The sequence below is a fragment of the Myxine glutinosa genome, chromosome 4, assembly GCF_964187855.1.
Source record: "Myxine glutinosa chromosome 4, kmMyxGlut1.1, whole genome shotgun sequence".
NCBI lineage: Eukaryota > Metazoa > Chordata > Myxini > Myxiniformes > Myxinidae > Myxine > Myxine glutinosa.
Window position 1 is genome coordinate 148,699,205 of NC_136264.1, and position 12,846 is coordinate 148,712,050.

General features: G+C 48.8%; 1 protein-coding gene across 1 annotated transcript in view; it reads right to left on the reverse strand.

The window, feature by feature from the left end:
* ATP1B1 (ATPase Na+/K+ transporting subunit beta 1) overlaps nt 1-12,846 on the reverse strand; it is a 34,870-nt gene that overhangs the window by 13,883 nt on the left and 8,141 nt on the right. Inside the window, exons 2-4 of the mRNA XM_068113719.2 lie at nt 6,301-6,429; nt 5,963-6,115; nt 4,699-4,877 (exon numbers count right to left, since the gene is read on the reverse strand). Of these exons, the coding sequence (XP_067969820.2) occupies nt 4,699-4,877; nt 5,963-6,115; nt 6,301-6,429 (461 nt within the window). The remainder of the gene's footprint in view (nt 1-4,698; nt 4,878-5,962; nt 6,116-6,300; nt 6,430-12,846) is intronic.

The following is a 12,846-nucleotide window of genomic DNA, read 5'->3' on the forward strand; positions in this document are numbered from 1 at the left end:
CTGGATCACACTGCAACATATGAAAGAAAGGCGATCACTTACTCTTGTTCGAAGACTTCGAACATTCACCACATCAGAAGTTGCAGGACAACGACATTTTACCTGCAACCTCTGTGAAATGCGGGGACATATGTTATTACTTCACCAACGTCCGGGGAACCAGCATGGAGCTGCAAAAACGGCTGTGCCCTTGTCACAACAGCTGTGCACGATTCTGCTGGTTGCTCCTGGTAAGGACCATGAATGACCTGAACACCATGGTCCCAACATCAGTGTGGATGCATCCGGCATCCCTGTTCCACATCTTGCTGGCCAATCAACGTCACACCAATACTTGCTGCCCACTCACAATGAGGGAGGAGGCAAGTCGACTACAACTGGGTGAAGGCCTTGTTCAAGGAATCATTATGGTTCACAGCAAAAAAGTGGCAAGAATGCTACATGGAGAGAAGGGTCAGTCTATGACTCCGCAGTGTTACCACAACAGCGAAATCCTACACGAAGTAGTGCAGGAGCTATGAAGACATTAGGAGAAAATGTTTCATACCTGGATTCAAACACAAGTGATCAGCCCTTCCTTTCAAACAAAGTCAACATTTGTGTGGAGGCAAACGTTTTTTGCCAGATGGTGCAGATGCTTTACAAAACTTGAAAATGAAGTGAAATTGTTGTATCTTGGTGATGGTGAAGTGTTGTTTTGAAAATATATTTGTGATGCAAATGCAATAGATTGAACAATATGGAAGGAGTCAATGACCAACGAAATGTTTTGTGATTCTTGCAGGATGACGGTGTATGCCTAAGGGAATTTGATTACCAAAGTTATGATTATTTACTTATACTTGTAATGATGTTTACTTGTAGTGATTGACTGTTTACTTATATTGATGTTTAGATTAATGGTTAATATAAACAAAAACAAAAAAATGAGGGAATTGTGGAAATGTAACTCAGTGTAACTTATTAATTGGCACTGGTAACTTATTAATTAACCTGGTAACAAAGCAGATACATTTTACATGCAAACTCTGTTAAAGACGAGTTTGTAAATGAGTGTCAGAATGTGTATGAACATGGTAATCTCTTGAAACACCTGGTCAAGGCCCCAGGCTAGAGCACCCCCCCCCTGCTGTGTAAATGGAAATCACAGCAGGAGGGGAGCGAGCTGATACCAGGACTTGGTACAGGCATGACCTCGGGGCATTAGCGGAGAGGAGATTAAGTCCAGTTTGGCGATATAAACGAGAGCAAACGTTGAGTAAAGGAGACTTGTCCTCAGAAGCCCTGCCCGACGGAACGATGGAATGAACGAGTACGGCGCTGCGGAAGAACATCAGCCGAACGAAAAGGACCATGGAAAAGAGTTAATCTCAGCCATTGAATAATGCGGTATTATTTGGTAAATGGAATGAAGTGAATAATAAACCAGACCTTTTGTAAACCTGTGTCCGGTCATTGGAGTCCTGTGAGTCATACACAAAATTCTTCTACACCCTCTTAAGTAGCAAGTGGAGACGTGCTTGCGTTTGTGCACAGTGCTCTGTGCACCACCTTTCCCAACACTAAGGAAAGACTCATCAACTTGTATGTTGTGACCTTCACAGCCATCCCACAACGAAGTTCACGAAATAGGAAACGTGTACAATGGTAAAAGGTAGCTGGCTTCATACTAAGTTACACGATTAGTGGATGGAAAATCCGTTTTCTGTAGGCAGGTGTTGCAGGGTGTTTCATGTGCGAGGAGTAAATAGCCTGGACCTCACTCCACTCATACTCAGCCGAATAATGTTCCCGATACTGCTTCAAAGGATAACCGGAGAATATTACGGATAAGTAACAATTATTTAGTGAGTGCAAGTAGATTGGGGGAATATACATGTTACATATGTCCATTAAGAAAACTTCATTTGAGAAACACATGTGGAGGGGAAGAGATGGGGTTAAAAGGGACATCAGGAAAGTTGGGAAGGTGGGGGAAAAGGAAGAAGGAGGTTTGAAAGACATTGAAGTCGGGGAAGATGGAGGAGGAGGGATGTATGCAACGCAGCATACAGGGGTCGATTGAGGCGAAAGAGTAGTCAGAATTCCCCCATATTTCACATATGTAATACCATATATAAACTAGAACGGCACTCGGTAGAGAGCATACCTCCGCCAGGTGAACAGTTTACGTTTTGTATCCTACAGTAGACCAGAAAGTCACAATACAGAATCACATTTAATCAAAATCATCCGTCCACAACGTTTTGAGATCTGCTATGTATCGTTTTTGTCCCAATCTCCCAATGGTGAAGAATCACTTAAAGAGTTAAATAATTCTCATATCCGAATCCATATTCAGATCTTCACCAAAATCGAATCGATTTGTCCTTGTCAGAAACCCAACATGTCCACCAAGTTTCGTCCAAATCCATCCACAACTTTTTGAGAAATCCCACTATGTAACGTTTTTGGCCCCATCTCCCAATGGTGAAGAATCACTTTAAAAATTATTGTAGTCGGATCCGAATGTGGATCTTCACCAAAATCGAATCATTCCGTCCTTGTCACATACGCTACATCTCTGCCAAATTTCGTCCGAATCCGTCCACAACTTTTTGAGAAATCCTGCTATGTATCGTTTTTGTCCCAATCTCCCAATGGTGAAGAATCACTTTTTTTTGTATACAGAGTCGAGGCTCGTGAAAGAGCTAACATTTATCAAACAAACAAATCAAACAAACAAGCAAACAAAGTATATAAAAAGGGGAGCGGTCGACAAGATGGGGAGAGAAGGGGAGGAAGCACACAAACACAACATTTGAGAGCAGGGACATCGGGAGATGTGTGGGAGGGAGAGGGCCTGGGGGGAGGCAGGATAGGCATAAAACGCAAGGACACCAAGGACTTCCAGGAAAGAAGTCAAAAGTCACCACAAAAAAGTAGATTTGGGGTGAAATTAGCGGGGATAGAAAAAATCAAGGTTTTGGATTGGGGAAGATAAGAGATGGTGGTGAACAGCCGTTTTAAAAACCTGGAGGGAGGAGTGGGATTGAAGGGAGTGGGGGGAGTTTGTTCCAGAGGCGGGAGAAAAGAAGAATGGAGGAGAGAAGGTGAGCAGAGAGCCGAGATTTCGGCAGTTTAACCATAAGAGGGTTGCAGGCAGATCTTGTGCGACCTGTAGGAATATTTGGGGGACAGAGCCCAGAGAGAGCTGGGGGAGCAAGGCCGGAGAGGAGTCGGTAGAAGACGGAACGACCACCAACCTGCCTGCGGTGAGTAAGTGAAAGGCCCTCGGAGATCGCGTCATCGCGGGAGATTCCAATGATTCTGAATGCTTTGGTTTCAACAGCGTGAAGACGAGCTAGGTGTGAGGCAGGAGCACCAGCCCAGAGGGGAGAGCAGTATTCCATTGAGCTGCGGATGAAAGCCTTGTATGTGGTGAGGAGCTCAGGTGTGCCAAGGAAGGACTTCGCACGACGGAGGATGCCCAGTCGGCGACTGGCTTAGGAGGCCAGCTTGGAAATGTGGTTTTCCCAGGAAAGATCATGGCAGATAGTGAGACCCAAAAGCTTGAGTGACAGAACTTCTTGGAGAGGATTATTCAGAAAGTAGATGGGAGGGTTGTCCAGTCGGTCTTTTCGGAGAGACATCGTAAGAGTTTGAGATTTGTCAGGATTGAAAGACATGTTCCACTTGTTTGCCCAGTCTGTGATTTTGTCCACGTCTGCAGAGAGTGAGGAGGCTGCAGACTGCCGATCTGAGGGATGAGGAATGGAGCGGCAGAGAGTGGAGTCATCAGCAAAGAGATAGAGAGGATTTTCAAGAGAGTCAGAGAGATCATTGATGAAGACCAGAAAAAGCACAGGGCCCAGAACACTGCCTTGGGGAACTCCAGCCTGAACAGGAAGAGGAGATGAGAGAAACCCATTCAGGGCCACACGTTGGCTACGACTAGAGAGGAAGTCCGCAAGCCATGCATGGAGATTTCCATGGATACCATAGGAGGAGAGTTTGGTGAGCAGAGCGGGGTGCCAGACCGTATCGAAGGCACGTGATATGTCGAGGAAGACAGCTCTAATTTCCTGTTTGGCATTGAGGACCTCCATCCATTGTTGAGACAGCAGAAGCAGCATGTCCAGAGTAGAGTGATCTGGTCTGAAACCAAATTGATGATCAGAGATCAAGCCATTGGAGAAGAGGAAAGATTTCATATCCGAAGCAATGATGGATTCCCTGACTTTGCTGATAATTGGGAGAAGGCTTAAACTTAAGAATTAAGAACTTAAACTTAAACTTAAGAAGACTTAAATAATTAAATAATTCTCATATCCGAATCCATATTCAGATCTTCACCAAAATCGAATCGAATCGTCCTTGTCAAAAACCCAACATATCCACCAAGTTTCGTCCAAATACGTCCATAACTTTTTGAGATATCCTGCTATGTATCGTTTTTGGCCCTCTCTCCCAATGGTGAAGAATCACTTATAAAATTAAATAATTCTCATATCCGAATCCAGATCTTCACCAAAATCGAATCGTTTCGTGCTTGTCACATACGCTACATCTTTGCTGAATTTCGTCCGAATCCGTCCACAACTTTTTGAGATATCTTGTTTACAAATGGACAAACAGACCTCCATCCACCTTTGGTGGCGGAGGTAATAATTATTGTTCAAATGTGCAGCTTCACATAATTTATCCAGAACAACTTACCAATGGGATGTATTCTATGATCTTGTTTATCTTGAGGATGGTGCACGGTGTTCCGTTGCCGTAGCCGTACATGAGGTCGCTGTCACCCGAGCAGGGGCCCAGCCACTTCAAGTCAAACCGACATGATGTTCGCTTGCGGGTATCATGGATGCTGCTCTGAAATCGAGGTTTACCTCCACCTTAGGTAGAGAAAGGGCGACGAGGGGATAGTTCAGCATTTTCAGTGATGCAGCGTCGGCCTGTTGCTACAGTCCTAGATACCTTTCCACTCTGTTGTCTAAGATCTTTAGAATTACCATAAATGGTTTTGCATAAGGTCCTTTTATCTCAGGTAGATGTGAAGGAGCAGGAAAGTGTTGCCTGTTTGAAATGCAAGATGTTTGTTAAAACATATCCCAGCCAAAGAGAAAAGGTTAGGGTTGGGGTTAGGGTTAGGGTAGGGTGAGGGTAGGGTTAGGTTAGGGTTAGGGTTAATAAAGGGTTAGGGTTAATAAAGGGTTAGAGTTCTGGTTAATAGAGGGTTAGGGTTAAGGTTAATAAAGGGTTAGGATTAGGGTTAATAAAGGGTTAGGGTTAGGGTTAATAAAGGGTTAGGGTTAGGGTTAATAAAGGGTTAGGGTTAGGGTTAATAAAGGGTTAGGGTTAGGGTTAATAAAGGGTTAGGATTAGGGTTAATAAAGGGTTAGGGTTAGCGTTTATAATGGGTTAGGGTTCTGGTTAATAAAGGGTTAGGGTTAGGGAAAATAAAGGGGTGCATGCAGTGACGCATCATCTGACTACTCGACTTCCAATTCCGTTTGGTTTGAAGATATTCACACAATCCAGGAACTTATCAAACTTCTCCCTCGTGAAATTTACAGGATCATGAAATTGGTTGATTTAAGGGCGAAACTTAGATCAGGCTCGGTTGGATTACCCACTACGCACCGCCTGTCCAGGAAGAGGAAATGGATAAAGAAATACAAATCAGCTGATAAGTTTTGTTGAAATAAGTGACATGGCAGAAAGTTCTGGTTTCAAGCATGTGCTCAAGAATAGTGCAACACCTTTAGTGGTGTGTTGTGGAGGAAGGGAACATTGCAATCCATGGCATTTGCTGTCCAAACTGTTTACCTGTTACGGTAGCAACTTCCTCCTCGCTCGTCACGAAACCAGTTCCAGAATGAACAGGTGGAAAAAGGAATTGTGAATGGGAAAGTGAAAAAGAGAAAAGGGGTTTGTTTGGGAACCAGTCGGTGTGGAACTGAAACCGTTTGAAACTCACCGCAGTCGATGTAGACGTGGTCGTTTGTCTGGTTGTTCGCATGATACGGAATCAAAAACTTGCGTATTGCTTGTGCGTAGTCCTTGTATGAGTCTGGATTTGAAACGTCAAATGCAACCTCCATCTTGTGAACTTGTGGTCGCATCGTCAGCCCTGTTCGTGCAGTTGGGGGATCGGGAGAGGGTGGTCACACGTTATTCCATCACCATCTCCAGCAAATCCTGTAAAGCCCATTAAATGTAAATACCTGCGTTGTACAATTGGTTTGGAGGATGATTAATGCACCCAAAATTGTAACACTTTTCTCATGTATTGTACCCGACCACTCCCCTGACAACCTGGTAATGGAATACGATCCCGCCATTTTGGGAAGTTCTCCGGAACAGTGTACAACATGACACTTATTGTCCCCATGAATACTCCGGCAAGGAAAGCGTACAGGATGATGTAAAAGAGTATGATTTTTCCTGCAAAGGAAATGTTGATTAGAAACTTTCAGCAAAATTCTTGTTATCTCTGTGATCGTTTTCATCATAACCACATTATAACATCATTGAACATCGAATAGTCAACCAGTACGAGGATGGTTCTGGTAAAAGTTACAATGGTTGGTTGTGAACCGTGGTGATTGTCCGTGCGTTTGTCTGTCTCCCGTTTATGGCGGCCGCTTCCAAGCTACATTCACTTTTTTCAACATTCGTTTTTCAGCTCAACAAGGCTCAACATTCACTTTTTAATTGTCCCTTCCAGGTATCTTTAAAATCAACATGAACATCTGGTTCAAAGTAGATTTAATACAGATCTTCATGGAGTAACACACAATTTAAAATTGCTATTTATTTGCCCTCTTTTTAGACAAATCCAACTGCCGCCACCAGATGTTGCACCACCATTTTGCGGTGGGTGGTATAAGTAGCTCAGAGCTTTGGTTGGTTGTATTGTCAACTGCATTTGGTTACTCCCTGTCGTGAAAATCAAGCTCAGACACGACTTGACCTCTGGGTAGGTTTAATATCATTTAGATCTGTAGTACATCCTGTAAGAATACATGCATGCAACAGGCATTAAAATCAGAGTATTTCATGAGCAGCAATGGTCGATTCAATATAACAATGGTCCAACAGAGAGGACAGTCAGCGCAGCATTTAGGGGCGTACATACCATTCAAACTACAGGACTATGTCACAGTGAGTTCCGCTGGAGTGTCCGCGCGCCCCGGTTGTCCCGGGTCTTATAGACGCCCCTTCTGTAGCGAGCACACCCTGGGTTCACCTTGGTATAATTTCACTACATTCTCCCCGCCGTTAGAACTATACTGCCGCTCGGCAGGTTGCAAGCAAGCATCAGCAATAAACGAATGGGTCACGTCAATCCACGTCAGTCGGTCCACCCGTAGCAGTCGGGGCGGCGAACTTCCCTGCCAGTTCGTGTTCGGAATCTACCGGGCACGGCGTCCCCAAGCCCGGAGTCCCCCGCGTCGGAATAGCCGCCGGAGGTGGGAGTCGGAGGGGGCGCCCCTGCGCCTTCGGGCACGGGAGTGGGGGACGACGGGAGTAACGGTGGTAGTTCCATAGGGGAAGCTTCGATAGAGTCCATAGACTCGTAGACGGGTTCGTCGATATCCCTGTCGTCGTCCCCACATGGGGCGAGATGGCGTACGGAGACAGTAGACTCGCGGCCATCCGCCGTTAACACGCGAGCATGCTCGGGATTAGCCTGGAGGACCTGCACCTTGTCAACAAGGGGGTCGTACTTGCTAGCGTGAACCGCTCGTTTGAGATAGGCGGGCCCCGGTTCAGCGAGCCAGCTGGGTAAAGATTGGATACTGCCGGAGCTTCTAGGGTGGTGGAACAGTCGTTCGTGAGGAGTCTGGTTGGTGGCAGTACATAGGAGAGCCCGGATCGAGTTTAGAGCGGCAGGTAGTGACCACGCCCATTTATCGAGGCCTCGGCTGAGGGTCCGAAGGCTTAGCATGACGGCCCTCCATATAATCCCATTAAAGCGTTCGATCTGTCCATTCGCTTGGGGCCGGTACGGGGTGGTGTAGCTCGAAGCGACATTATGGTGGAGCAAGTAGCCCCTCACCTCCTGGGACAGGAACACCGCACCCCGATCAGTATGCACGTAGGCCGGATACCCGAACATAGAAAACAAATTCTGCAGGCACCGAATAACCGTGGCAGCCGACATATCCCCGCACGTGTAAGCAAAGGGGAATCGGGAATACTCATCGACGATAGTGAGCAGATAGCGAGAGTTGCTCGACATTGGCAGCGGCCCTTTGAAGTCCATCGCCAAGCGCTCCCACGGTCCAGTAGCCCTAACGAGTGTCCCCATAGGAGGGTTATAAAAACGCGGTTTGAGTTCCGCACAGATCGCGCAATCACGGCAGATGCGGCGGATGTCCTCAATCGAGTACGGCAGATTGCCCTCGCGCACCCCGGGAAGCGAAGCGCGTTACCCCGGGATGACACATAGTGCCGTGCAAAGTGCGCAGCCCCTCCAAAGTTACAACCCCCGCGCAAGTGGCCGGCCTCGATAAGGCGTCAGCGACCAGGTTATCCTTCCCCGGGCGGTATTTGATGGTGTAGCAGAAGTCGGCGAGTTCGATACGCCAACGGGTGATTTTCTCATTCTTAATGCGCTGAGCATGTAAGGTGTCGTACATAAACGCAACACTCTGTTGGTCCGTGACGATTTGGAAACTCCGCCCAAGCAGATACGGCCGCCATCGCCGAATTGATTCGACGATCGCGTACGCTTCCTTTTCGACAGACGAATGCCTCCGCTCGGTGGAGGTGAGAGTCCGCGAGAAGAAAGCCACAGGGCGGCCTCCTTGGGAGAGAGTCGCCGCTATCGCATGATCCGAGGCATCACTCTCCAAAACGAAAGAGGCACTCTCGTCAATCGTCGCGCCAGCGATGTCGACTTTAAGGCCCTCGAAGGCCGCCAGGACGGCCGGGCCCATGGGGAAAGTGTCGCAGGCCACGAGGGGGCGGAACTTCGCGGAGAAATTTTGCACCCACTTTGAGTAGTGGGCGAACAGCCCTAGAGCGCGTTTCAGCGAAGCCCGATCGCTAGGCGGAGCCATATCGAGCAAAGGGCGCAGACGCTCCTTATCCGGAGAGACGGAGCCATGGGTCACGGTGTACCCCAAAAGGTCTACCGTGCGTAGAGAGTATCGACACTTAGCCGCATTCATGGTTAGGCGATATTTCCGCGCGACCTCGAGGAAGCGTTTCAGATTAGCGTCGTGATGCTCCTGGTCATACCCACAAACCGTAAGATTGTCCAGATAGACAAAGACATCGGTCAAATTCTCCTTCGCAACGAGGTCATCCATAGCCCTCTGAAAACAAGCGACTCCGTTAGTTACCCCAAAGGGAAGTCTCGTGAACTGGTACAACCGCTGACCCGATTCAAAGGCTGTAAAGACGCGATCAGCCCTAGAGATGGGGACTTGATGATACGCACTACGCAGATCGAGAGTGCTATAAACGGAATACAGGGCCACCTGGCGTACCAGGGCGTCCATCCCCGGTAAGGGGTAGGCATCCAGCTGTGTAAAACGATTAATCGTCTGCGAATAGTCGATTACCATGCGCCGGCGGTGGGCCTCACTCCGCACCACTAAGACTTGGGCCCGCCACGGTGACCTACTGTGTTCTATGATACCGTCCTTTAAGAGCAGGGCGATTTCTTCCACAATGAATTGCGCGTCCGCGCGAGAGTAGCGCCGCGATTTGACGGCTACAGGGGTACAATCAGTGGTCAGGTTGGGTAACAGTGAGAGTGGCTCCATGTCCATTTGAGCGAGGGCGCACACAGCGAGCGTGTCCGGCCCTCCGAAGTCTATTTCCAAACGTCCATGCCGCTTAAGGAAATCAAGTCCTAACAGAACGTCAGTGCATAAAGCAGGTAATACCATGAGATACACGTCCGGGAACGTGCGTCCCTTTATCACAAGTTTCAATCGACACGCCCCTTTTGTGCTCAACCGAAGTCCCTGAGAGGCCATGAAGATCCGGCGGGTTGTCCCGAGAACCGGCCACCCATGTTGATGCATGAGTCGCTGATCGATAAAACTATCCGTGGACCCCGTGTCAATCAAAGCTTGCGCAAAAACGCCCGCGACCGTGAGCGGAATGATGGCCTGCGCAAGGCCGGCAGACCCGGCAGGTATAGTACCGGCCGGGCGAGAAGATCGCGCCTCGCGGGTGGATCCCACGCCGGCTGCAATCCTTCGGGCAGCGTCAGCAGGTTGGGCCTCAGCAGGAGCATTGAAGTCAGTTGGCTCATCAGCAGTTTCATTTGCCAGAGTGGGTGTGTGTTGGTCGTAAGAGCAGCCGCCAGATGGCGCTCGAGTCACGTGAGAAAAATCTCTGCCGTCTGCAGATTCATATGCCAAAGTGGGTGCATGTAATTCGTAAGAGCCGCCGCCAGATGGCGCTCGCGTCACGTGAGAAAGATCTCTGCCGTCTGCAGATTCATATGCCAAAGTGGGTGCATGTAATTCGTAAAAGCCGCCGTCAGATGGGGCTCAAGTCACGTGCTGCGTTTGCCGCACTTCGAGAGGAGTTTCCAAAGCAGGAGCATGTCGCTTGTTTGAAGTAGGCGTTCGAACGCCAGTCAAGGTCGGTCGCGCTGTGGCCGGTCGCGTTCGCGCCATTTGTTTCGGCGGCCCGGTGTATCTCACCAAGGTCGGGCGTGTAGCCAGAGGCCCGCGAGAAGGAGAGCGGCTCTTCAAAGCCGAGTGAGGCGCCCAGTCCAGCGCTCGATCCGTTGGCTCCGCGATGAGCCCATTCAAGGTCGCGCGGGGATGCGTGCCCCGAGCGGCCTTCCTGCAGACCTTTGCAAAATGGCCCTTGGTGGAGCACAGGTGGCATGTAGCCTCCCGGGCCGGGCATTCAGAGCGAGGGTGCTGCCGATTCCCACAAAAATAACATTTTGCATACCGGTCAGGCCGTGGCCGGGCAGCGGCGGCAGCAGTGAGGCCGGAAGCGGAGTCCGCTTCAGGAGCTCCCAGAGACTCGGCCGTAGTGGTCGGGTCCTCCTCCGTATCCTCGGCGGTAGCCCTCTCCGGTCGCGCGAGTTGCGAGGTCCCCGCCACGACTCGTGGGTGATCATATGCGGTAGATTGTTCTCGGGCATCTGTGTATACGCGTGCCAGCCGTAGTGCTTCTGTAAATGTCAGATCCGCGACCTCCAAGAGTCGGAGCCGCAAGACTCCAGAATTAATTCCGGAGATGAATGAATCTCGGAGCAAGTCGTCCTGCACTTGCTCGTGGGTCCGGACGTCCTGCACGCAGTCTGCCAACAGGTAGCGCAACTCCTGCGCGAAGCGATCGATCGATTCAGATGGTTGCTGTCGCCGCTGAGAGAGTTGATGCCGGCCGTGCACAGCGCTCCGTGTCTTTACGTAGAGGCGCTTCAGCTCGGCTAGAGCCGTAGCGTACGTCCCAAATCGAGAAATGTTCCGGAAAACGGTGTGATAGACCTTCGACTGTAACACGGACAGCTTTATCGCAGCGGTGGGCTCTGCTTCGTGAGCAGCAAAGTAATTCTCCAGCGTTTTGAGCCAGTGAGTGAACTCCGATGCTGATCCCTCAGCTTGAGGGTCGGCTCCGAGAATCGGTACCACGATCATCTTGTGGTCAGCCATTCCGGCGATCTAAATGATATTAAATGTCGTGAAAATCAAGCTCAGACACGACTTGACCTCTGGGTAGGTTTAATATCATTTAGATCTGTAGTACATCCTGTAAGAATACATGCATGCAACAGGCATTAAAATCAGAGTATTTCATGGGCAGCAATGGTCGATTCAATATAACAATGGTCCAACAGAGAGGACAGTCAGCGCAGCATTTAGGGGCGTACATACCATTCAAACTACAGGACTATGTCACAGTGAGTTCCGCTGGAGTGTCCGCGCGCCCCGGTTGTCCCGGGTCTTATAGACGCCCCTTCTGTACCGAGCACACCCTGGGTTCACCTTGGTATAATTTCACTACACTCCCAACCAGGAGTGCAACATAATTATCCTTTTTAAAATCCATGAAACAATTCAAATTGATAGATTAACTGAAACGTTTCCCGTCCCTGGGATTGGGCACTTTTGCTTGCAATTAATATTTTTACAATAATTTCGTTTGACATTCTCAGCAAATTAGGAAGCATCAAATGTACAGTAGTGACGAATTCAACTTTCACTTGCACAACACGGAGAATAATCTGATGAGGGTCATCTGAATTGTCCTCCAATAGGTGTCTGGAAGATTCCTTGTGGGTCTTTGTTTCTCTAGTCACACTTGGGCAAACTCAAAATGTGCATTTTTTTTTGTATACAAGATCGAGGCTCATGTAAGAGCTAACATTACTGACAAAAAAACAAACGGACATATAAGACATAATAAAGTGAGTGGGAGACAAGATGTGGAGAGAGGGGGAAGCACCCTCCCATCCACTTTCTGAATAATTCTCTCCAAGAAGTTCTGTCACTCAAGCTTTTGGGCCTCACTATTTGCCATGATCTTTCCTGGGAAAACCACATTTCAAATCTGTCCTCCAAAGCCAGTCGCCGACTGGGCATCCTCCGTCGTGCGAAGTCCTTCCTTGGCACACCTGACCTCCTCACCACATACAAGGCTTTCATCCGCAGCTCAATGGAATACTGCTCTCCCCTCTGGGCTGGTGCTCCTGCTTCACACCTAGCTCGTCTTCACGCTGTTGAAACCAAAGCTTTCAGAATCATTGGAATCTCCCGCGATGAAGCTAACTCCAAGGGCCTCTCACTCACTCACCGCAGGCAGGTTGGTGGTCTTTCCGTCTTCTACCGACTCCTCTCTGGCCTTGCCCCCCCCAGCTCTCTCTGGGCTCTGTCC